General features: G+C 41.0%; 3 protein-coding genes across 4 annotated transcripts in view; 1 reads left to right on the plus strand and 2 right to left on the minus strand.

Annotated features, from left to right (window-relative positions):
• LOC311504239 (microfibril-associated glycoprotein 4-like) overlaps window positions 1-26,360 on the minus strand; it is a gene marked incomplete at its 5' end in the record, with an annotated part of 417,732 nt that overhangs the window by 281,548 nt on the left and 109,824 nt on the right. The window lies entirely within an intron of this gene.
• Window positions 368-7,384, minus strand: a1cf (apobec1 complementation factor). 2 transcript variants are annotated; one of them, XM_084568217.1, is made up of 12 exons: window positions 6,718-7,384; window positions 6,464-6,598; window positions 6,048-6,178; window positions 5,585-5,823; window positions 5,002-5,166; window positions 4,824-4,921; window positions 4,313-4,450; window positions 3,608-3,752; window positions 2,686-2,906; window positions 2,334-2,470; window positions 2,062-2,216; window positions 368-1,890 (listed from the first exon to the last, which is right to left on the minus strand). In XM_084568217.1, exons 1-12 carry the CDS (start codon window positions 6,817-6,819, stop codon window positions 1,736-1,738), a joined length of 1,821 nt encoding a protein of 606 aa, XP_084424343.1. In that variant the 5' UTR covers window positions 6,820-7,384; the 3' UTR covers window positions 368-1,735. The 2 variants fall into 2 exon arrangements, with proteins under 2 accessions (XP_084424343.1, XP_084424342.1); XM_084568216.1 differs by having other exon boundaries at window positions 2,686-2,930.
• prkg1 (protein kinase cGMP-dependent 1) overlaps window positions 16,425-26,360 on the plus strand; it is a gene marked incomplete at its 5' end in the record, with an annotated part of 36,878 nt that continues 26,942 nt past the window's right edge. The window contains 2 exons of the mRNA XM_084567944.1: window positions 16,425-16,744; window positions 25,446-25,612. Coding sequence (XP_084424070.1) covers window positions 16,425-16,744; window positions 25,446-25,612 — 487 coding nt within the window. The remainder of the gene's footprint in view (window positions 16,745-25,445; window positions 25,613-26,360) is intronic.

Raw genomic sequence — 26,360 nt, forward strand, 5'->3', positions numbered from 1 at the left:
TTACGTTCAGAAGGTTTGTGCTGGGTAGTTTTCATCAGTGTCAGTATGGCAGTATTATATTCTTCTTGTTGTAATAAAGCATTTTATATTATATTATGAAAATAGACAAAACAAAAAGCAAAGTAAGAAAATATCAGTTTGACAACACCAGCAAATACAGAAACTGTGCATCCTAAAAAAGTCTTCATCAGAAATCAACTTTAACCACCTGCCAACTTCAGCTTCTCGACTCCAGGTGAACCTGCTTCTGAGATTCAGTCTCCAACGCTCAGGAGTCTAAACGCCAAACTATTAACTTAAATGTTCATGTTTCTTTTCTTCATCCTTATTGAATTGGAGTTGTAGACGTCGTTTGATCACAGGATTCCTTCAAAGCCTTTAGTCTTTAATTAATTCCTCAGTTTAAGCAATCTGACGACATACACAATAAATTTGCAGATTAAACGGCGTTAATCAAATTTAAACATTATTCTGAACCTTTTTATAGCTTGTCAGGGTTCACTAGAAATATTTGTCATTTGTGCTTCTTGCAGCTTTTTTCCTGTATTTGCTGGTGTTGTCAAACTGAAGAGGACATTTACATAATTTGTTTTGTTAAGCTGCAGACAGAAAGCGCTGCACTGATCTGACGCTGTATTCAACCACAAAGCACATCTCCACTGTTTGTGGAATAAAAACTCATCTTAAAATCCCAGACGTCACATTTCACTCATCAAACTTTAGTTTCCTCTGAAAACACAAAGAGTTTTGCTGATGACTACACAATAAGGCAAACCTGTGCATTTGATAAGAACTACAAATCCCAGATAACGCTGAGAACGAATGAATATTGTAAACAAACAACTAGAATATAAAACTGATCAAAACATTAATTCCAGCCAATCACAGGCTGCTCGCCCATGACTTTGTCAATCATGAAGCAGAGAAGAATGAACACATAGTTCAGATGAGACGAAGACAGACAACGTGAAGAGAAAGATGAGGGATTTGTTTCAGGGCGACTGACGAGTCGGAAACGTTTCCCAGCGACGGTTTTGTTAAGGTTTCGCAGAGTTTCTTCAGTCTGTGTCTCCGGTGGTTCTGTCTCCTGTAGAAACTGAAAGCTGCATTCACACTAGTTAGCTTTGGATTTTAAGAAAAGTCACTGAGGGAGCAGAAAGAACGGCAGCGATGATCTGATCAGATCTGGTTTCATGAAGGTGACCAAACAAGTTTAAAATGAGAGGACTAGAAGGACTAGGACTGGGGGACTCAGAAATGGGATCTAGGACAAGGGAAGGTAGGACTTGAAGGACTGGGATAGGAGGACTAGGAATGGGAGGACTAGGACTAGATAAACGAGACTAGGAGGAGTAGGAGATGAGGACTCGGACAGGAAGACCAGAACTAGCAATACAAAGACTAAGAGGACTAGGGCAGGATGACTGCAGTAGGACAGGAGGATTACATGAGGTCTAGGAATGGAGAACTACAGGAGGATTATGAGGGAAGGACTAGGACAGGATGACTAGAATAGGAGGACTCGGACAGAAGCAGTAGAACTAGGAGGACTATATGAGGACTAGGACAAGAAGACTAAGTGTGACTGAAGGAATGGAGAGCACTGCTGTGATGATCCAATCAGATCTGATGTTTTGTGTTCAGGATCCAAACAGACTAAAAACATAAACTGATTTTTTACAGCGTACTAGCATGAATGCAGCTACGAGAGTTTCTCTCTCTGGAAACCGCTGTTCTAGAAAACGCCGTACCCGTCGGTGTGGCGCGCCGCCACAGCGAAGGCGGGGTAGCCCTCATAGGTGGTGTAGGCCGTCAGGTCTTGACCCAGAGATACCGCCTGCTTCAGCTGGGAGGCTACCGCCGACGACGCCGGGCTCGCCAGAGTGTAGCCTGGAGGGAAACAAACCCACAACCTCTTATCAGATTTACTCAGTGGTAGTTTCAGACGGTCGCTGGTGAGTCACATGATTCCTTCTCTCATCTGTCGTCTTTGTTTCTGGGCGTCAGGTGAGAGTCTGTTAGTTGAGAGTTGGTCGGCTTTGGGTACGGACCTTCACATACCTGGGAACGCTACTGAGGCCACAGCAGCTGCAGTCGCACAACCGGCGTCGGCGGTGCCATCTGTCTGCAGGCCGAGCGTCTGCAGGGCGTACTCAGCCGCATGGACCTTAGCTTCTTCTACAGCAGCGCACAGTTTAGATGGTGTGAAGGGATGACTGCAGAGAGACATGGACATCATGGAGTAAAGTCAACGGGTCAGGAGGACTAGCAGTAGAACTAGGACAACAGGACTACAGGAGGACTACAATAGGACTAGGACATGGAGGACGTACACGTTGGGGTACTGAGTAGCCAGCGCTGGGATGGTGATCTTATAGAGGAAGAGTTGTCTCTGGTCTGGACTGATAGCTGAGTGGAGCTGGTAGACAGGATGTCCCCAGTTATTCTTCTGACACAGTTCCTCCAGAACCTGGGGGACAAAGACAGAGACAGAGACAGACATGTTGCGTTTCGACCATAGAACAACATCGTGTCCAGGTGTCCATCATTTACGTCAGTCTGAGTTTATGGAGTTTCTGGCATTTTTAAAGGACACCTTAAGTTGGAGGACAGATGGTCCTCACAGCAGAGGGACCGATTCCCTGGTGCTCAGGTGTGTCCTGGTGCTCAGGTGTGTCCTGTTACCTGTGGTGCTGGTTTGATGCCGGTGGCCTTCAGGCTCATGGCGGCAGGATTCAAGGGGGTCAGCTCCATGCCCGGCAGGAGGTCGTACAGCTTCTCCTCTGACTGCTTGTCCGCCTTCATGCCATAGGAGCCACCACCGCTGCCACCTCGGCCCATGGCTCCTCCCCCGGCAGCGTAGGCCAGGTAGCCCCGCCCACCTAGCCCCCTCACCCCCGCTGCCCCTACAGGTACAGTCATGTAAATTTCTACAGGAGATCGAAAAGGTAGTGAAATCAATCAAATCACCGGAAATCAACCGGGGAAGAAGAAGAAGAATCACACAGTCAGACAATTATCCAATCAGAGTCAACACAGAGGTAACAACGGCAACAGCACACACCTGTCCTGCTGCAGGATTATTACCTGGATGATTCTTTTTTTTATGTTTTAAATCTTTACAGCATTTTATACATCAGTCTGCGTTTGATTCAATTCATCTGATTTTAAAATAGTCAGTGATTCTGATTCAGTTCAGCTTTATGTTTATGTGCAGATTGTAAAAAAGATCGTCCTCCATGTTGGAAGGACAACGTCACCGCTGTCCTGTGAAAACCTCCTGACTGCCGTGCAGCTTTACCTTTTACTGGATAACTGGATTGGTACATTTTTTTTTTTTTTTTGAGGGGGTGGGGGTTTTCAATGGACAGCAGCAGTTTAAAATCTGCAGGTAAACTACTGAAGGATGTCTGTGAGGGGAGCTCAGACTCACACTTACAGTTTGTAAAACTGTCTTTATGAAAATCAAATGTCCTGAAACAGCAGGGCGACAGGTCCATGAGGACACTATCAATATTTCTAGCTTGTGAACTTGAGCACTCCTCGCAGCACTGCTTTCATCTGATGGTTTCATTTTTTAGAGATTTACAGCGAAACACATCCTCACCTCTAACGGATGGTGTCCTGATCAGACCTCGACCTCCAACGTTAGCCTTTGCTGCTGGGAATCGGAACTGACCCGGTATGGCGGCGTACGCCTGAGGGGCATAAAAAACAGGCGCACCCAGGTACGCCGCCGAGGGGTCGTACACCTGGAGGAGGAACGAGGGCATTTTGAGTCAGATCAACACAATTCTCCATCAACTATGCACCACATGGTGATTTGCCTGACAGAATCTGAAACCTGTACCTCAATTTTATGCAGAGTCCTTTGCCTCCATCTAGTGGGCTAATGGTGGTGCCACACATAACAAACCCAAAATAGTCATCTTGTATGGAGCAAGACCTTTACAACAATATGTAGCATGCCTTGGTGACAACAACCCAATATTCTTCTGGATTGTATAATGTGATGACGTAGTGTCTCCCGTAGTGGAATCAGTAGTATTTTGTAGCCAGATTCCCTTTCAAGAGGTAAAAACCCAATGTGGAACACTTTGGGTTCTTTGCTTCTCCAAATGTCCAAATGGAGAGTGGGTCTGGTTCTATTTTTACTAGAACCTTTGTGGTATTTCTCTAAACTCTTGGTCCAGTTCTAGTCAAGGGGTTGCTGAAAGAGTTCAGTGGCATCTCTGTGCATGATATCCACTTCAGCAACACTCTTGCATGACTTCCATGAAACTTGGTGTCATAGTTGGTGATGTGGTCCTACCTGTCCCAGAGTGTAGGCTGTGTAGTCGGTCTGCAGCAGAGAGCCTCCTCGTCCTCCGGTCCCTCTGGTGTAACGAACATAACTGTCCTTGTCCACGGGCTTGGCCAGAGTCACCTCGATGGGAGACCCGTCCACGATCTGGACAGAGAAGACAGTTCATCTCTAAATGTCAATGATGATTCTTAAGTGTTGCACATATTTCCAGAAGCAGCGTCTCAGACTGCTCAAAAATGACATGGCCCAAATGAATGTAGCATGTCTGAGCAGCTACCGATTCATTTGTGTAAATTTTGTCTCACAATGTCGATAACACTTGGACTATATTCCACTGGGTCAGAGAAAATAAAGATGGAACCAACGCTGATGCTAATAAACTGAAGCAGAGAAGGTTTGAAGCAGATTTTTGGTAAGGCCCGTTTGGGTAAACTCTCCAAATTAGCTATTTTGTCACGTGACCATCTGTAATGGGGCGGTTGAGATCTAGAAAGGTGATTCTCTTGTAGCTGCTGACCTTCCCATTGAGAGCGTTCATGGCGGTGATAGCATCTTCTCTCTGGGTGAAGTGGACGAAGGCGTAATCTCTGATCTTTTTCACTCGCTCCACTGCACCTGTAACACAAACATCCGTCCCTCCAGGATCTTCCAGAAGGTTTCAGACTTGTCCGCTGTGCTGTGTAGTGAAGTCGTACCTGGCTTGATGCCGTTAAACTCCTTCTCGATGGTCTCCTCTGTCGTCTGCAGCATCAGGTTCCTCACATACAGGATCTTGACAGTAGCCATTGTGTCCTCGTCAACCTCCACCTCAGGCTCTGCCCAGTCCACAGCGATGGGGTGACCCCAAAGTTGGATACGACCTAAGACAGAGGACAGGTGAGTCTATGCCTCCTCATGTCTGCGGGGACAGACCTAATGCTGCACCACCCTCCCTTATAGAATCAATAAAACTGTTTCTCTTCTCAGGTTTGATTTCTGATCACTCAGTAAAAACAGGGAGAGTCAGGTAAGAGACAGACTGAGATTATGTCTGATCACCGTCACTCCTGTCAAACAGGTGTTATCTTATCATGGAGCCCGTCAGAGCTCGTCTTCTATTGGTCACAGTGACGTGTGCTGTGATTGGCTGCTGATAACGTTGTCTTACTGTCAGTCCAAAGAAGACTTTGTCATCTTTTATTGTTAAATTTTACGAGGTGCTTGACATCAGACTGATCTTGATTTCTAGATTTCATATCTACATCTCAACAGTAACTGAACTAGAAGATGAAGCTTCACCTGGCAGGAGTTTGCGGCGGGCCATGGCGGCCGCTCGGTGACTCTCGTACTCAACGAAGGCAAAACCTCGGTTCTTGGATTTGTCGGCGGCGCTCGGGTACACGATGACGTCTACCACCCCGTCGGTAACCTTCCTCATCTCTGACAGGATCTCCTCACGTTTTTTGGTTTTGGGAATCCCGCCAACAAACAGACGGCAGTTATCAACGCTGGCACAGACGCCAAGGAGGCGGCCATTCCTGAGAGACAGGAAGGAAATAAAGTTAACATCAAATTAAAGAGCATGAATTATAATGACATTTACAGGTATGATGCTAAGAGATTGTCATGGTTGTGATAGTTGGACATTTTTTGGTTGTAGCTGGTTGATAGTGTGTCTCTAGCAAAGGGTTGTTGGTACGATCCTAGGATGTTGTTCAGTTGTTGAGAGTGGGTTCCTGTTCATTATCAGGTGATGATGTACCTGATCTCATAGTTGTTGAGCTGCTTCATGGCTGTTTTAGCCTCCTGTTTGGTGCTGAAGGTGACGAAGGCATAACCTCTGTTGTTCCCGTTGAAGTCCATCATCATCCTCACCTCGTAGATCTTTCCAAACTGAAACAATAAAGAGGGAGATTTAAAAACCTGTCAGAGCAGCAAAGAAATCTTTTATTTTTTGACCCAGAAGTGTCTCAGGTCAAATAACCCTCAAAGTTTAGACACAACAACATTATGTTTAAATGCCATCATGAGTCAAAGTTAAAAGCAGGGGTTAGAGTTTGGTAAAGTCCAGGCCTAAAAACAAGTCAAATCCCATTATGGAGGAAAGTCTGCATCAAAGACAAAGAGGACAAAGAGTTCCAGATGAGTAAGAGGATCTTCAACCCAGTAATCTCTCACCTTCTCACACAGTGGGACCAGTTCGTCTTCAAACAGATCTCTTGGTAGTTTCCCTACAAAGATCTCGCTGCCTCTCTCTGGTGGCGGGCCATCCCAGCCAGGCGGTGGGCCACCGTACCGCCGCTGCCCGTTCTCCTGAAGAACACGAGCCAAACACGACGGAAAACATTTAGTAGCAGTAAAGAAATGATTTATATCAACATGCTGTGGTCATAGTTCAGATGATATTCCAGGTCAAGTCTGGTTCCTCTTACCTGTCGTAGCTGGTATCCAGTTCGCTGCATGAGCGTCCGAAGCGCCGCCTCCTTCGGTGTCCCCACCAGTCCATCCCCGCTTGCTTTCTGATTGGATTCCATTGGGTGTGATTGACAGCGATAACGTAAATCAGGGAAATTAGGGGTGCTCACTGGAAGACAAAAAAAAAAACAACCTACGTCATCATTTATGTTTCAGTCCATTGCTGTCTCCACTTACAAACAGGAAGTAACATCTGCAGCCGTATTTAGCAGACAGTCACTGTCATGATATTGAGTTTGTCATGATGTCGATCTCCAGTTTGGTTTCCTTGTGTTTCCTGTTTTATTTTCTCTTGTGTTTAAGTTTTAATTCCTGCCTTGTGTCTTTTCTCTACAAACTCCTCCCATTATTAGTTCCACCTGTGTCTTGTTGCCCAATTAGTTCTGCATGTATACATTGTCCTGGTTCCGCTTTCGTCTTTTCCTTCTCATCCTTACTCATGCTCCCTGGTTGCTTCTCCATGTAACACTTAACAGTAATGACATATACTGATCTCCACTAAGGCAGCTTATTTTTCCCTTACAGTGCTCATGTGCAGTTTCCAAAAACTTTGTCAGCTTCCAAAGGTGACCTTCACATCTGTGTCCACCTGAGACAGACCAGTCGTGTCCTGCAGTTCACAGGACATTTCTTTATTTGTTCAGATGCTGAAACTAACAATCCCAGCATTTAGTCTCTGTCCTGATGAGAATGTGAGTCCACAGTGAGACTTGTGTGTCCTTGCCGAGCTGCTGTTTTCTGAACAACAGATACGAGTCGTGTTTTGAAGCGAGCAGCAGAGAGGTCAAGGTCTGTCCACTAATCATTGACAGAGACTGTGGACAGTCTGCAGCATGACTGTTCACAATGTCCAAAAACAAGCTGAAACAAGAGAAACTGGACTAGTAGGGTTTCTTGTAGTAGCTTCTACTTTTTGGAAAGTCATTGCCCACCTAAAGCATCACCAGGTGTTCCTGATAAAAACCCAAATTCCCCACCAGACATTTAGAGATAAACACTTGGAAGAAGCGTCTTCTAGAAGCACAAGTCCCTGAAATAAAAACCATTCCATCAAACAAAACAGAACTCAACCCAGAGGCGATTCTAGGTTCTAGTCCCCGGCTAAGACGTACATGTGCTATAACAGTTGTTGCTTTAAAATATGCTAAAAGATATCTACGTTTTTCACGGGGCACCAAACAGTTGCTTGGTTTTCTTGTTCTAACTATGCACCCCTGCCTCAACCTAAACCCTGAGACAGTCCAGGTGGACGAGATAAAACGTCCGGTCTCTGTGTTTCAGAGTGGAAATCCTCTCAGACAGTAAATAGATAAAATAATGTCAGGTTTGCTTATAACTGAAGGTTTAGACTGAATCATCAAATCATTGCAAACACTCAACACCTTCATTTGTGTTTTAAAGGTTTAGACCAACTGAAAGAGAATCATCTTTACTCTCAGAGACTGGTGTCTGGTATTCATTTAGTGAGTAATCAGAATTAAAAACGTTAATTTTAAAATTTCATTATTTTAATTTCTAAGTAGTTATTCTAAACTTGCGGTTAAACCTTGATAAATTTAGAAGTGACATTAAGAAATAATGTAGAGATGAACAAAAACTGAAATACTGAAATGGAAAATCTAAATAAATTATAGAATAATTTGAGCCAGAATTGGACCTCAAAATGGTTAAGACTAAAATTGATCACTGTAGAAAGATCATGTGCACACATCCTTCAAACAAACATTTTAGACGAGAAAATCTAAAAAGCAAGAAAAATCTGAGATCACTGAGTTTAAAGTAAAAACTTATTCCATAACTGTCAGATTCTGGTTATCATCAATGTTTTAGTAATTTTTAAATGAGGTGAGAGGATTCTCTTCACAAGGTAACATCTCTCTGTCTTCCATCAGACATTTAAAATTTAATATATTTGATACATATTAATATATTTAATCTGAATTATGTGACAATCTGTTCAGCTATTTATTTAATAAGTGTATCATGGAGTTTATTTTTGGTTCAGTAGAAGAACCACACCACAACCATCGCACCAGAAACTACATCTCTGTTCTAATCTCTGTCAGTCAGACACGACGTGAGCAGATTTCTAAAAACACAACAACCCTACGGTTTATCTAATCAAGTTCCAGGAAGACGTCCAGAATGAGGAACAAGACGTTAAATTATGGCAAAGGGATATAAAATGACTGCTATGAGATATAAACTAGGGCTGCCAAAGTAAACGCCTTAATAAACCAAATTTCTTCTAACTCAGCACAGCAGAAATCAGGAAGTGATCAAAGCAACAGTAAGCAGAATCTGAGCAGTGTGGTCGCAGTAAATAATTTTACCCTGCAGAGAGCAGGTTTATGAATCGCTATCAGATACTTTAACTATTGAAAGCCCTGATACCAGAAATACAAAAATAAGCTCTCCATGCATGGTATAGGTATTGTCCTGGTGACATGGACAAACATAGAGGTGAATTCTATCAGAGACAAACAGGTTTGCTGACGGGAGACGGTTATCTTCACAGAACTAGAGTTACATCAGTAACCATCTGAAAGGAGCTCAGACCTTAACAAAAATTTTAAAGCACTCACTAATTTATTTTTCTTTCCAACTTGACCTTGTAACAATTACAGTAGACTGTGCTTTGAAATATGTCCAAAGAATAACACGCTTTAGAAATCATGCGGTTTATTCCGATTAAATATTTTAATGATTGTCCAGATCTCAAAGTGGAGAACTGACAGAAATAAGCTTTCCATACATGGTACTGGGCTTCTCCTCCTGATATGGACTAACAAAGGCATGTATCAAAACTTGGTTTGCTGAAGACGAGCTGCTGGACACTCAGTTATCTTCACAGATCTAGAGTTACCTCAGTAACCATCTTCATCCTCCTGTAACACCTCAAAAATGTGCTCAAACCCACTGAGATAATAAATCCCTTAATTAATTACACAATTAACCAAATGAGACATTAAGATTTCAGATTTCAAAACATCAGACGTCTGCACCACATCCAAATTATCCACACATCTCATACATTTATCATGTATGATCAATTTACATTGATACAGACCGACAATATACATCAATAAAATAAACTTAACCTGAACAACAGATCATTTTAGACAAATAGTTTTACTTTGTGTTGATAAAAGTAAAAAAAGTTCAGAAAGGAGAAAAACTTTAAGTTTACCAAATTTACCAAACATTTTGTTTAAAGGTGATCTGAGAGTCTGCTGGTGGAAAAACAGGCAACTGAACTCAGTAACCTGCCGGTGAAATCCACCAATCAGTGCTGCAGACCGAGGGGCGTTGAACACACAATCACAGCTGGTGCTTTGTATCAGGCCGACAGTGAAAGCTTCAGATCAATACCTTCTTTGAAATTCTCAGCATTTTTTATTAATCTGTCAAACAGTTAGAGCCGGGTTGTCTTTGTTGAAGAAAAAGGAAAAACAAATCACGACTCTTAAAGCATTCTCTTTTTCTTTCCACCTTGTAGAACTAACCAGCCACAGCAGACAGTCCAAATTAGGTCAAAAGAATAATTCATGTTAACTATGGAAATAATGCGATCAATTAAAAATTTTAATCTTTAATCTCTATTTTAGAAGAGATTAAATCAAGTCAAAGTTTATTTCTAAATCACATTTAAAAACAAGCTCAGTTGAACCAAAGTGCTGTTCAAGCAGAACAAATAGAAATAAATCAGCGAATGAATGTGAGGCTAAAATGAGCAATAGAACATCAAAATAAAACAAAAACTAACACTGTCAATAAAAACTGACAAACTGTGTTTGCTTAATAAAATCCAAGATGTCCTGCTCAACTTGGGCTCAAGGCCAAGAAGTAGAAGAAGAAGAAGTGGTTTTCAGCAATGATTTAAAATGCTCCAAACTCTGCTTTGATATGAAAGGGTCGGCTGTTCCAGAGTTTGGGGGCCACCACCGTAAAGGCTCTATGGCCCCTGTATCTGAGCCTGGATCTAGGGAGGACCAGTAGCAGCTGGTCTGTTGATCACAGAGCTCTGGCTGGACTAAGTAGTTCAGACAGGCAAGATGGTGCCCGGCCGTTAAAACTCTTAAAAACTAGTAGTAAAATTTTTAAAATGAATCCTAAAATGGACTGGAAGCCAGTGTAGGGATGCCGTATCGCTGTAACGTGGTGTCAGCGCTTTTTCACAGTTGAAAGGCACGCTGCTGCAAATTTATAGTAATTTAAAGTAAACAATAAAGAAACTGACTTATATTTATTGAGGAAAGCTGGTCTGAAGATTTTTTTTACATCATTTTGAACTAATTTCTGTATTTAATATAAGCTGAGTTAAATAGGACTGAACAATATCAAAGTCCATCCATCCATCCATTATCTACTGCATATCCTTTGGAGGGTTGTGAGGGGGTGGAGCCTATTTTAGGTGACACTGGGTCAGAGTCGGTGTTGGACAGGTCATCAGTCTTTCACATGTCACAGAAAGACAAACAACTATCGAAGCTGCATTGTAGATATTTAACTGACCAATGGTTGCAACAATAAATAACAGCATCGTCTGCATAAAGGCGAATATACAGATAGTTTTATGCTCAGTTTTTCCTGTTCACATATATTTTTAGGAAGAAAACTGTTCTGGAGTCTCTCTGTTGAGAACTGATTCTGCTCCAGTAAAGACCTGCTGGACCAATCAGATCATGTAGCCGGAGCTTAATGTGGTGATGGACGGAAAAGTAACAGTAGTCATACACGTCATCTGATTAATCGACTTATTATCAGGAAATAAGTTTAATTAACAGCGATAACAAGGATACGACAGGATGTATACTGTCTCCATGTGAAACTCATTAACCAACATTAACTGTCTCTTAGATTTATTAACAATTTATGAGCCACAACTATGTAAATCAGAAGTTTAATGAATAAAATATATTTAACACTTCAGTTAATCTGTAAGGAACGGACAAATTGTTTCTTAATCTACATCATTTAAAATTAATTTACTTCTTGTTTTCTTCTGAATATATTTAAATGTTTTGTTGGTTGTTTTCTTGCAGATGGATTTCATTTATAACCTGCATCTTCTGAAAATGAACCGAGAGGGGATAGAGCCTTTTCTGTTGCCGGTCCTAAATTATGGAACGATCTCCCCCTACACATCAGACCTTTGCTGTCCATTTTTAAAACACATCTTAAGACCCATTTTTATTCTTTGGCCTTTAACACAGCATGAGACCCTGTTTTCTGTTCTGTTTTATTATTATTTTAATACTGTTTATCATTTATTATTGTTTTTATATTGTTTTTATTGCTTTTATATTGTCTCTTATGTTTGATGTCTTATATTTTAGGTTGTATTTTATGTATAGCACTTTGTGTCAGCCACAGCTGTTTTAAAGGGCTTTATAAATAAAGTTGAGTTGAGTTGAGTTGAGACATAAAAATTACCGTTCATATTTAAATGTTTTCAGGATTGTTTGTTTCCTGCTTCGTCATAATGGCACCATGATTCAACATTTATGTTACAGCAATAAAACGCTGCTTTCATGTTAAACCTTTATCATCAAAATCACATCTGAATATTCATCTAAACTTTTCACATCTGGGCTCAATTAACAAATCATTGTTGGAATATAATTATTAAGTGATTATGAATGTTTCTGTATGGAACAAATTATTTTCTTAGCCTTAAACTATGTAGAACTCATTAAGATCTGCATGAATAAAATTAAATTGTCAATTACCTTTAAAACAGAGGCTTTATTGTGAATTCAGGTCTTCTAGTTCACACAGTTATTTCTACTTAAATAACGGAGGGGCGTTAAAAGCTGTGAGTGCATGAGAAACTATAATCAAACTCATATTAAGTTAATTAATGACAGATTTTAAACCACTTATGTTTCAGTATATTTCTACTAGTACTTCTATTTTTACATTTATCTGCTCATCAACATTTAAACTGTTAACATGAACTGAACTTAATGTGTTTTTTGTGTGTATAGAGGCTTTTACTGTTTCTCTGAATGACACAAACAGTGGAACAGACTCTCTCTCTCTATCTCCATTATAAGACACATTAACTCCGGTCGGCCTGTTTGCTCAGTTAGCTGCTTTTAGCCGCTCTGATGCTCAACAGACACCAGCGAAGAAGAAAAAGAAGAACAGAAGAAGAGGAGTCCAGCAACACTTCTTTCTTCCTCTGTGGTTTTAAAAGTTGAAATTCCAATTTAAAAAAAAAACGCAATTTGTAGGAAAAGCAGGAAAAACTCACCTGAGCAATTTCAGAGATCACCTCCCTCCGATCAGAGCTGTGTCATTCTGAACTCAGTGTGTTGTCAGGGTCCTGTGTGTGTGTGTGTGTGTAGGTGTGTGTGTGTGTGTGTGTGTGTGTGTGATCACATCATATCAAACTCCAAAGGTTCACTGTCTTGGTGTTAGCTTTACGAGCCGCTCAGCGTTAATGTTTAACCTGCTGCTATCTGTGCAGACACACACACTCATGCAAATACACAAACACACACTCAGCCATCAGGACTCCCTCTGTCTATGATTTTATTAAATTGTGGGGACCAGTTTTCCATGGGTTATTAATGCTGTGCGGACAGTTTGCCATGCAACGTTATGGTTAGGGTTAATATGTTATTATGTCAGTGGAGCGTCCTCACAGAGATAGAAACACAACTGTGTGTGTGTGTGTGTTTGTGTGTGTGTCAGGAGGCCTTTGACCAACACTCATGATCTGGATCAGAGGTCTCTTCACCTACAACACAAACATACACTGCCAAAAAAAAAGGTCCCACTCTAATATCTGGTTGGACCTCCTTTATCTTTGATTCCAGCTCATTCTCTGTATCATTGTTTCTATAATCTTCTCCAATGTCTCCAGATTTATCTCCATCCAGTGTTTCATTCATTTTTCACCAAGATCTTGTATTGATGATGGGAGAGTCTGACCACTGCACAAAGCCTTCTCCAGCACATCCCAAAGATTCTCAATGGGGTCAAGGTCTGGACTCTGTGGTGGCCAATCCATGTGTGAACATGATGTCTCATGCTCCCTGAACCACTCTTTCACAATCTGAGCCCCATGAATCCTGGCATTGTCATCTTGGAATATGATCCATTGATGGAATAACCTGGTCATTCAGTATATTCAGGAAGTCAGCTGACCTCATTCTTTGGACACATAATGTTGCTGAACCTAGACCTGAGCAACTGCAGCAACCCCAGATCATAGCACTGCCCCCACAGGCTTGTACAGTAGACACTAGGCATGATGGGTGCATCACTTCATCTGCCTCTCTTCTTACCCTGATGGTTCTCCACTATCCTTCCAGTTTTTAATAATGCCTTGGACAGTTCTTAACCCAGTTTTAGTAGTTTCTACAATCTCCTTAGATGTTTTCTCTGCTTGATGCATGCCAATGATTTGACCGAGACAAACTGAAGCAAAACTATGAGAATAAAACAGAATGAAAACAGATTCTAGTCTCTCACTGATCATTTAGCAGCTTTTATTGTGAAAAACAGCTTCTCATCCAAAAGTATATGGACAGACTTGGAGCCTTAAATGGACTTTGCAGTGTTGAAGATATGTATGTATTAATTCATGTGGGTGACATCTACATGTTTAAATCCTGTGTTCAATGAAAACACAATACATAGGAAATGTAATGATGTGATCAGATACGTGAGTTTACACCAGATCTTTACTGATGAGGAAGAGAAGGATGTGGAGAAGGAGATGTCTCCACTCCTCCATCTTTCCTGTCCACATGGTTTCCAGCTTGTTTTGTCTTTTCCAGCTGTCTCTGCAGCAGGTTGTAATGACAGTCATGAACCAGCAGGGGGCGCCACATGACAGCAGGAGTCCTCTGATAGACTCCATGATGAAGGTCTCAACTCTTCAGAGAATCAACTTTAAAACAATCAACAGAAGGATGAACGCTTCCTCTCCTGTCTGACCTTTGACCCTCAGGTGTCAGATTAATAATCATCTTTCAGCTTTTTATTCTACAGTCTTTTCATCAGCACATAAACGTCTGAAGTGTCTTTCTTCCTTCATCTAAACCACTGAAGACCTCTGTCACTGCCCTCCATCCACCCTGGCCTCCTCCTCCTCCTCCTCCTCCTCCTCAGTCACATGACACGTGGAGCTTCATTCATTGCAGGAAACTGACCTGAGTCTGTTTTTATATGAGACATGGATCAATATGAGATCAACCTGATCACTCAGATCACTTAACTGGTGGAGGAAGAGGAGGAGGAGGAAGAGAAGCAAAATAAGGAGAAGAAGAAGGAGAAGATGAGGAGGGAGGAGGAAGAGGAGGTAGATCATCAAACATAATTTATTGGAGGTAAATAAAAACTTATTTTTCATGTTTGCTTGTGAACAGCAGATGGAAGCTAGTCTGTGATTGGTTTACAGTCCTCATGAGAAAATGACTCGTTTACGTTCGTTGTCAAACAGCAAGAACTCAGAGGAGGACAGAAGGACAGGTGAGGAGGAGGAGGAGGAGGAGGAGGAGGAGGAGTTGAGGCTGAACAACTTTCTCGGTGACTCTCCCTCCGTTCAAGCTCCGCGTTAAACTGATTAAACTAATGAAGGTGATTAAACGTGAACCGGATCCACGGCTCCTCGTCCTCCGGGACTCTCCGCTCCCTGGATCATCTCCGCGGGCTCCGCAGCGTCTCTGCTCCGCGTTTATCTCCACGACCGCGGACGGATCCAGGTCCCGGCTTCACTAAACCCGGTTTAACGCCTTTTCTTTTCTCTCCCTCCTTCTCTCATGTGGACTCCGAGATCAAACCGAGAAAAGTGATTTTTCTTGTATTTGCATTTCTTCAGATTCCTGCAGATTTGTGTCGTCGCTGTTTTTTTGTTTTTTTTTTTTAACCAGAGGAAGGTTTGTTTTGTGCTTTATAAACTCTTTAAGGAGGAGATGTGACCTGATGTTTTTAACTCACCATCCAGAGTCTGGATTCATCTCCACAGACTCACTCTAAACTTCAGCTAAAACCTGCAGCTTCAGGATTAGTTTCTGTTTTATTTCTTGGAGGATTATTGGTGGATTTCAGCTTCTCTTTAGGATGATCCTCTTCTGAAGACGTTTCACCTAAATCACTTTAAATTATTGTTTTGTTCTTGGAAGATTTCAGTATATCTAAAAGGAACTCATGGAATTTTAAAGACAACAGTAGAAGATCCAGGCAAAACTCTCTGATAAGCTCCAAGGGTTCATGTAGAACCTTTAAGAAAACTCTTAAGAGACGCCATCTAGAACCTGCAAAGACTCACCGGGAAGATTTAGGAAATGCTAGAATGCTTGAAAAGCAACAATTAGGACTCTGAGGAACGTGAACAACCTTTATGAAGCTTTGATGAGGAATCCTACGAGAAAGAAAGAAAGAAAGAGAAAGAGCCTTTATTTGTCATTATATTATACAAGTATCATATAACTTGAGAAGATTATGACCAAGATTATGTAAACAGACCTTGAGGAACCTCTTAGGAACCTCAGGGACCCACAAGACCACAAAGAAATCAGGGTGCAGCCAAAGACCTTGAATAGCTGTGGAGTCCATTAGAGAATCTCCAGAGAAGGTCTGGAGACCACAGAACCTTCAAAAGCTTAGAGGAAGCCCGAGAACTCCTCCGGGACCCCCTAAAGGATCGATGGGAACCCTGCGGGACCTTCAGTACGCCCTGCAGGAGAAGATTGAGGAGCTCCGGCAGCGCGACGCCCTGATCGACGAGCTGGAGCTGGAGCTGGACCAGAAGGACGAGCTGATCCAGCGGCTGCAGAACGAGCTGGACAAGTACCGGTCCGTGATCCGGCCCGCCACCGCCCAGCAGGTCCAGGCCCAGCAGAAGAGCCTCGTCCTGCAGCCGGACCAGCACCGCAGCAAGAGGCAGGCCATCTCCGCCGAGCCCACCGCCTGCAACATCAGTGACCTCAGCCACGTGACCCTGCCCTTCTACCCCAAGAGCCCACAGTACGTAAACCAAACATTTGAACTCGTTTAAGTTATGACGTTTTCTTGACTCAGACCTTTATTTGTAAAGATTTTCAAACATGTAGATGGAACAAAGACATCTGGACGTGTTTGGTTTCTTGAAGATGTTTTGACGCTCATTCACTTCATCATTAAGAGTTTTTGACCAAACTTGAATCTTTGACTTGTGTGTTTGTCTTAATTTCAAGTGTTAATGACTAAATATTTAGCAGAACCAGACAGTTGGAGTGTGGTGTGAACCAGGTGATCTCCCAGACCTCCAGGTTTGTGTTGTGAGTCTTTGGAGGAGTCCTTACCTCCTTGTTGGAAAGACTCAAACTCAGAAATTGCTTTTCATGGTTTTATAGATCCATCATCTGGCCGGTTAGCTCAGCTGGTTAGAGCGTGGTGCTAATAACGCCAAGGCCACGGGTTCGATCCCCGTACGGGCCAATTGACTTTTAAAGAACCACTCAGAAGGATATAGATGTCAATCAATTTACTAGTGTACTTAATGAACTGGACAGACTGGACTCTGTTTCAACCAATATGGAGAAAAAAAATTCCTTGTAATTCAGATCAAGTGTGTGACTACTGTCACTGTTCTGTTCATCACCATGTTAAGCCCCGCCAACACCATCTGATTGGTCAGGAGCAGATTCACATCCCACTGAACTGATGGTTTAATTCAGTACGGAAACATTAATGTTTGGAAGTTTTAATGCGACGCCGGCCGCTACTCATCTGGCTGCTTACAGAAAATAATGAGTTTGGAGTTTCTTCTCTCCGGTAGAATCTCATCACGGTTTATTGGTCCCAGTTTTCAGATTTCAACAACACACCAAAGAAGAATGAAAATGCATAATAAAAAACTTAATGTTTCACAAGGGGACAGTTTCCACAGATGAAATGAGTCCTTCATGTCTTATTAAACATCTTGTTCTTCCCCCTGCATGATTCATCTTTGGGTTTTGGATTCACATTAACAACTTTTGAGCCAAATATGGAAACAATGTGGCATGTGACAGCTGGTAGCAGGACGGCCCGTTGGTGACGACGGTTTTCATAAACAGAGCAAGTTACTGGCTGGTCTCCATGTTTGTAGTAAGTCTGTTTGCAGGGTTGTCACCAGCGGTTACTGAGCAGTGGTTGAGTTTGTTGTCTGGCTGTTAGAGCCTGTGTAGTTGGTCTAGATGGGACGGTAGCTTTGTGCCAAGGACCAGTTTAGGATGCCTCCTCCTGCAGGTGGTGCAGGCCTCCCATGCCTAACTGAGATGGGGCCCTAGATCCCCTGCTGTAGGAAAGGTACTGCAGCTCCCTGAATCCATGTCTTGAGTCTTGAGTACATTCACTGCTTCTTTATGATAAAAGGGCCTTGGTGAGTCTGTTTGGGCTTCCTGTGAGGATTCTTCTTGGGCGCCACCTGTTAGAGGTTTAAACCCAAAATTTGCTGGAGCGATGATATATCTCATTTTGTCAGGGAACGACTAGAGATCCTCCAGGAAGAACTGGAATTTGTTACTAGGGAAGGGGCTGTCCACAATTCTCCAATTAACCAGCTGCCACCACGACTCAAGCAGAGATAAGTGGATGAGAATGATTGGTTGGAGTAACTATGGTGTAGATGTGAGACATGAGACGATTTATGACATAGTGGGATTAATTTAAATTAGCGAGGTGAAGTTTAAATTAAATAGTTTGCTGAGTAGTCTTTGTATTAAAGTGAAAAGTCTGAATTATCAGTATATGTTCATATTTTCATACACCTCAAGGAAAGGGTTAATGAGATTTAACTTTCTAAATAAACAAATAGTCTTCATAATTATCTTTATAAATGTGTGGTTTACTCTTGTCTGAAATATGAACATTTAATTATTTCCAGACTAAACGATTCATTGACTTATTTGCAGAATTATTCTGCGTTCTACAAACAGAGTGTGACACAATATCTGCCCACATAGAATTAGATCAGATTAATCCAACAATTAATCCTCACTGGTAGAGTAACCCTCCTCTCAGGTTTACATAACATTGTGTAGCCTTTGTTTCCTGAAGCGATGAGCAGCAGCAGGTCGTCGCTGCTGAAGACGCATCTTTATATGTAGATATGAATATGAACATGAGCTCAGACTCTCTGGATGGATCTGCAGAGCTCCCCGCTGTAAAATACTTTATTTCTAAATGTTCTCTAACTAAAAGATCAACTGGAAAGATGACCTCACATCAACACCTGGTCTCACCTGTCCATCTCTAAGTCCCTGTGTCCATCTACCTGGTCTTAATATAAATGTGTCTCCACATGCGTCCCCAGCCAGCACTTGAGATCTGATCTCAGTTTGTGTGTCTGTAAATCAGCAGCGCCATCATGTGGTCAGTAGAATATTGTAGCAGCTGCTGTCTCTAATGGATCTCTACCTACCGCTGGATCAGAACCATCAACAGCTGCTGGTTGACTTGGAGACATGATCCAGATGTTGGAACAAGATGGAAAGACTCTCACATGTTAAAATCTGATTTATTTATGAGACAAAGACTCAGATTAGACCTGAACCTGGAAGCTTCATCCTCAGAGGAACACTGCCTCCCAGCAGAAGCTCTTCCTAGTAGTGTCTTCCCAAAGTCCAGCAGCTATGAGGTGTTTCTACTGACTTGACTTGACTTTTGCTTTTCCTCTCATTAGAATTTAGATTTTAACTTGTAGCAGTGATGTTTCTACTTTTAGCTGCAGTATTTTTATTTCCGTCAGTACTTGCAGCTATGAACCTGATTTAGTTCAGATTTATTTCCTACTTGTAGCAATGACTTCGGCATTTCTAACCCGAATGTTTGTTCTGTAGTGGTGATTTCTTTTTAATGCGAGGTCTGATCATCTTGTTTTAATTTATGTTGATGACATTTCTCACTTAGTGTAAAAATTAAAATGCTATGAAGAGGCAGTAGGTCAGTGCTGAGTGTTTGCTAGCAGCCAGTGTTCAGAGCTCTCTGTAATATAATGTGTTTTTCTGTCTGTCCTTAGCAGCGATAACAACCAGTGTGTTGGTTTTTAATCCGAGTGGTCCTCCCACACACCGAGGCAGCTGACAGGGTTTCATTTACCATCCCACCGCTCCTCGCCGTCAGCGTCCTGCAGCTCGTGTCTGTTATTTTAAAACATCAATAAAAGTATTACAGTAGAGTGTGGGGGCAGCTAACGCCCACCAGCTCTCCTGCTGTCTACGGTGAAGCCTCATAACTACTGTAGATGAGTTAATGATCAGCTGAGACGCCACTGTCACAGATCTGCTGCTGAGACAGGGCTTTTATTTTGAAACTTATGTGGACCTGTCAGTCAAACGGAGGCTCTTCAGCCATTTCTAGTTTTTATAAAAAGTCCTGCACCGTTGGCACTAATTTAGCTGACTAATGTTCCTAGCCTCCCAGCTACTAGCAGCTCCTCTTAACTTTCTCCACTTCCAGCTGACAGTAGCTTATCCTAGCTTGGTAGTCATCTAGTTAATATTAGCTCTTCCTAGCTCTCTCCCCTTCCAGCTAATGATAGCTCTTCATAGCCTCCAAGCTAACAGTAGCTTATCCTAGCTTTCTATTCTCCTAGATAATAGTAGCTCTTCCTAGCTTCCTTCCCTTCCAGCTAACAGTAGCTTATCCTAGCTTGCTAGTCTCTTAGCTAAAAGCTCTTCCTAACTTCCTAGCCTCCCATCTTATAGTAGTTCTTCCTAGCTTCCCAGCTAATAGCAGCTCTTCATAGCTTCCTCCCCTTCCAGCTAATAGTAGCTCTTCATAGCCCCAAATTAACAGTAGCTTATCCTAACTTTCTAGTCTACTCGCTAATAGCCCTTCCAGCTTATAGTAGTTCTTCCTAGCTTCCAGCTAATAGTAGCTTTACTCAGCTTGCTAGCTTTTAAGCTAATAGTAGTTCTTCCTAGCCTTCCTGACTTCCAACTAATAGTAGATCGTTCTAGCTTCCTAGCCTATATTAGCTAATAGTAGCTCTTCCTTGCTTTCTAGTATCCAAGCTAACAGTACTGTAATAGTTAAGTGCTATAGTCTGATGTTTACATTTTTTTCTTTTCTTTTATGTCCTTTGCAGATTAGTTTCTCTCTTTGAATCATGTCTTACATTGTTGTGATTTTCTTTATTGGCTTTATTTCTTTCATTTAGTAGTTTTTGTTCCTTTTACTGTTTATTTAGACTCATTGCTGTGTTTTCTGTGCTCTTATTTTATTTTCCTTTCTCCTCTCTCTCCTCTGTGATTCATGCAGTAATAATACAAGGTTTACTCATAATGTTTTGTCTTCATTGGCGTTGGGTTCCCTCTGAGTCCTGTTTACATGGAGATAATGAGACTGGGCTGAAATATCTTGTCCACTGCAGATTCACCAAAATAAAATCTAAATAGGGCTCCATCGACCGATTCTTTTTTTAGATTGTTAGAATTTAATTAGTAATCAATACGTAATCATTTAATCCTTTGATTTACCAATAAATCCTCAACACAACATGGTATCTATGAATAAGAACCCCTTTCAGACTTTTACCAAAGTATACTAATCAACAAATGTTCAGATTCATTCCGTGTAATTAGTGTGGGAAAGATTATTTTTAATTTGCATCTATAGTATTGAGTCTGATTTAATTATTGATCTGCTAAAAGCCCACCCACTTAGAGCGAAATGTTCATGGAAATCTATCTGGTTTAGTTTTATAGTATGCTGTCCATTAGCATCATCATTCGTATCACCATAAGAATTAGCATCTCCGGAAATGTCTCCTTTTTAAAAAAAAAAAATTCCAATCATGTGTGTTTGTTCTACCTGTATGGATCAGGTCAGGTCAGATTTTTCAGCCGATGGTTCAGATTCTGGACAAACTTAAGACTTCTAGATCCTCCATCAGATTCTGGAAGTCATGTCTCCTCACTGCAAAATCTAATAAGTAAACATTACTTAAAAAAAACATGCAAACCGATTGCCTTGAAATTACAGACTAATCTGGACGAGGAATTGCAAGTTGTGCAAACGAATGCTTACTTAGTGCAGTTCACTTACAATGTTTTACCTAACTAGGCAATTACAAGTAAAGTATAATGTGTGTTGATTAAACACAACACATGTATTGAAGTTGGCCTTACAAATGCTTACTTAGTGTAGTGCACTTACACTACTGAGAATTCCTATTTCAACTAACTAGGTAATTATGAGTAAAGTATACTGAGTGTTTATTAAGCACAACACATGCATTGAAGTTGGCCAAACTAATGCTTACTTAGTGTAGTGCACTTAAACTACTGAGAATTCCTGTTTCACCTACCATGGTCATCACAAGTCAAGTATACTGTGTGTTTATTAAAACACAACACATGTATTGAAGTTCCTGAAACTTACAATCTCAGTTATATTTACTTGAACAGTAATTGATCTTAACTTCAACGCAAAACGATTGCCTTCAAATAAGTAAGTGTTGCTTGTATACTTCAAATAAATGAAAACTAGGCTCTATTTTAAAATCACATTTACAGTTACATAAGATTTCAACACAATGATATACAGTAGTTCAAAGTTCAGCACTTCTTTATTCCTGCTTGAAAGGCAGAAAAAACCTCAAATTTACCAGTCGAAATAATGCAGCGTCTCTCCAGTACCAACCAAGTTGTGAACTGTCTGTAGGTTATTTACATGATTAGCACTCTTCTTCTTTTTCTGCTTCGTGCACAAACATGCTCATTGCCACCTCCAACTGGTGTCGTAATGTCTTGCTTCCTTTACTTGGTTCTTGTAAGTGACCTTACCTTGGAATTATGAAGTAAATTGCTTTCTTCACCCTGCAATTAAGTGTTACTTGAAAAAAACCATTAAGATGTAAATACTTTCGCCAAATAGTTAAGTGAACAATTAAATGCAAGTCAGCATTAATATTGCATTTTACAGTGTATCTGTTTCTTATTTCTTCTTAGTGTTTTTATTATTATTATTATTTATATGTTGTACGGTGTCCTCGAGTGCCCAGAGAGGCGCCTCCAAATAAAATGTATTATTATTATTATTATTAATATAAAATAACAAAAAAGACAAAGGTCCTCACCATCGTTTGGTTAAGTGCATCAAAGATTCCCAGAACAGAGAACGAACAAAGACAAGAAGATTTTTCCAGGAGAGTTTGTGAGATCTTCAGGCTCCAAGCTGCTCATCTGTCATAGAAAACTACTGATGTGTTAACAAATAAAAAGAAACTACTGACAGAATAGAATATAAACCAGAGTATCGTCTGCATATAAACGTGCTGTCAAAAATTCTGTAGACTTAATACAGAGCCTTGGGGTTCACCATAAGTAAAAAGTTTCTGAACAGAATATGAACCAAGAGGAGAATAAGTGAAGATCTTAACACCTTTGATTTTTTATGCTCCTGCTTTTAAATCATCTGATTCACAAACCGGCTCATAAACAAACTCCTGACGTCTGCATTTGTGGGTTAAATGTATAGGTTTTTAAGCTGTGTCGGAACTGAAAGTGTTTTCAGATCCGGTTTTTCTATCCTCCGAGACACTTAAAGTAAATATCAGAGTCTCTTTCTGAGCCTCTGGAAACCATAACTAGGATCCGGTCGACAGCTGTGAGTGTTGATTTTTTGCCATCCTTCCTTTACTCTGTCTCTTTCAGTCCATCTCAATTAAAACGTGTTTTAATTGATTTGACAGGAAGGAAACTTTTGGCTCTGCTGGCAGATCTTCCTCTCTCTCTCTCTGTAGAGTCTCTATGAGGATCGACCACAGTTGATTCATTCTGCTCAGCGTTGGCTTTCTTTACGACGACGACTCAGCTGCTTTTCATTTGTCTGTGTCTGAAGGAGGAAGGAGCTGTTCCTCCTCCTCCTCCTCCTTCTCTCCTGAAATACCAACCTCAGTGCAGAAATCCGATGGCAGAGTTCATGTGTGGCACCAGCTGCTGAGAGGATCTGTAATTATGATTCTGTGATTGAGAATTTATATCAGTTAACATTAAAGGAGACAATCATCAAACTCAATTTTAGATTTAATACGTGATTATTAAAATATTTTATTTTGTAAACACTGACCACAGCAAAGACTAATCTATTAAATAAAAAGTGAACGAACAGGTAAATATTAACAGTTGGTCTCTTTCTTCCAGGCTACAATAATGTAGTAAAGCTAAATTTGTGAGCAGACATTCTTTTTAGTGCTGACGCTTCCTTGTCAATATTAACTTTTTAATGTTTTTAATGCTAAATTTACATTAATTTAATATAATATAATTTAATTTAATTTTTTCATACTGGATCCATTCGTCAGTTTTCTGTGGGGGCCCATTTATGCCAGATATGGTAATAGTTGGTCTGCCTACAATAATATAATGAATGACACTTTTTTTTTAGCTGATATTTACTTTTCTAATGCCAGTGATACTTTTTTAATTGCTAAAATTACTTGATTAATATTAATTTATGTTTTAAATGGTACATTTAAGTTATTTTTTAGTACCTTAATGTCCATTACAGCTGCTAAACATCAGGAGGACCCTTTCTTTTTTAACTAAGGACTCTGGGAGCAGGAATCGGTACAGTACCAGAGGATCTGTCAGGTTTTGGTGAGTTTTGTTGAGGACGATTTATCACCCAGAGACATGAAGACCTTTGTGAAATCAATCTGAGCTGCAGGATGTTTTGGATGGGCCGCCTCGCTGTTCTTTTCTGCCATTGATCGAACATTAACTGTGTTCATACTCTGGTATCTCTGCAGCAGATAAAACACAAGTCAGCTTAAAGTCGTCTGTCGTCTCGGCTCAGTGTCCTTTTAGACGTGTAATGAATTTAAACTTTAGAGGTTTAGTTACTGTGAACGCAGACGGAGCGCTCGGTCACGTCACGTGGTCGTTTATCGGTTCGCTTGAGGCCGAATCCACTGAATTTATCTCGGTTGTTTCAGATAAAATCACTGGCAGACATCCTGTGTGTGTCCGAGGGGGAAACATGAACAGAAGCTTTGTCCAGATTTAGCTCGAGTCTTCGCCAGATAATCGTCTCATTCTCCACTCGCTGCCATGAAACCACATATATTTCATTACGATATTATACAAAATACGATCTGATGACTGCTGCATAGTGCTGTGACAATTAGGATGTTATCCAGTGAGTCAAATGACAGAACTATGATAATTTTCTTTAATATTCAGTCTAAGATCACATGTAAGAGACTTGGAGCGAATCAATCTATTGGACGTGAACTCTTTTGTCTGTGAAGGTTCCCAGTGGTTCAGGTCATGGTATAAATTAAATAACAAGCTGTTTGTAGAAGATGTTTCCTTGAAGTGTTCAGCTCTAAATGTCTGGTGGAGGTTTTTGTCAGGAACATCTGGGGGTGGAGTCCACCTGAAGGTCACATGACTAGAGAGACATCTTCAAGAAACAAAACAAGTCATCAAGTTTCAGCTTGATTTTTGGATCTCAGTGGTTTTTCTTATTTTAGGTTTTTGGACTCTAACTTGTGCTGATGACACTTGGACTTGATGTTATTCTGTTAAAATGTTCTGAGGTTTTAATTCATCTTTAATCATAATGTCTTTCTTAAAGTTGCTTTTATTGTTTTCAATTCATGTCAGTTGCTTGAGTTGCTTTGTGCCTTTGTAGATGAACAGTCCATTAACCTCTAGGGTTGAGTTCACTGACCTGTTCTCCTTCCTGCCATCAGGTCAAAGGAGCTGATAAAGGACGCCATCTTGGACAATGACTTCATGAAGAACCTGGAGCTCTCTCAGATCCAGGAGATCGTGGATTGCATGTACCCGGTGGATTATGGGATGGACGCCTGCATCATCAAAGAGGGAGACGTGGGCTCACTGGTCTTCGTCATGGAAGGTGAGGAGGCGAAACCTTCTGCTCTGAAGGTTTTCATTTAGGTTGTTGAGTCGTTGCGTTGTTTGCTAATGTCGCCAGATTCTGGGATTTGTTTCAGTTTGTTTTGGTTCATTATCAGTCTGGTAGGTTGTTCCAAAAATTGAGTTTGAACTTTTTGATAAGTGTTGAACGCCAAGACTGAGGATTTTTGAACTTGACATTTTGACATAAAACATGTTTCATTGCTTCTGATTTTTCAGTCATACTTGTTCTGGACTTGGAGACTTGTCTTCACTAAAGCTTATTTTGAGAGTTGAAGCATTATCAGTCTATTGGATGTGAACATTTTGAGTTTTTTGTCTCTGATTTAAGGGACTATATATTCATCTCACTTGGCCTTTCATTGGGTGAGAAGTTTTTAGATTCGTTCTGGCTCTTGTAGCGTTTCTGTATCTCAGTCTTGAGGTTTCATGTCGGATATTTTTTGTCTGGATTAAGAGTTAAGAAGCCAGACCAACTTCCCAAATGTTTTAGTGGAGGAAAGTTCATCTTGAGTCTCTCTGTTGAGAACTGATTCTGATTGTTTGGGGGCGGGGCTTAATGTGGTGACGTCTAAACATTGGGGATGAGATGTTCAGACAAGAGTGACAACACAAAGTTTGCTTCTTGGTTGAAACTCTGAGGATGAAGATCTCTGTCTACCCCTTCTGGTTGATTGTTCTCCTGGTCTGGATGAAGTCATCTGATAGTCAGCTGGTCTAGTCTGATA

Source organism: Chelon labrosus, assembly GCF_963514085.1.
Source record: "Chelon labrosus genome assembly, chromosome: 19".
NCBI lineage: Eukaryota > Metazoa > Chordata > Actinopteri > Mugiliformes > Mugilidae > Chelon > Chelon labrosus.

What these genes read in the sequence shown, in the direction of transcription:
- a1cf (XM_084568216.1), bottom strand. Translation starts at nt 6,819, where the DNA reads ATGGAATCCAATCAGAAAGCAAGCGGGGATGGACTGGTGGGGACACCG. An exon ending in CCGCCGCAAACTCCTGCCAG is followed by an intron (nt 5,167 to 5,584) that starts GTGAAGCTTCAT and finishes CCTCTGTCTTAG; the next exon opens with GTCGTATCCAACTTTGGGGT. An exon ending in TGAACGCTCTCAATGGGAAG is followed by an intron (nt 4,451 to 4,823) that starts GTCAGCAGCTAC and finishes TTCTCTGTCCAG; the next exon opens with ATCGTGGACGGGTCTCCCAT.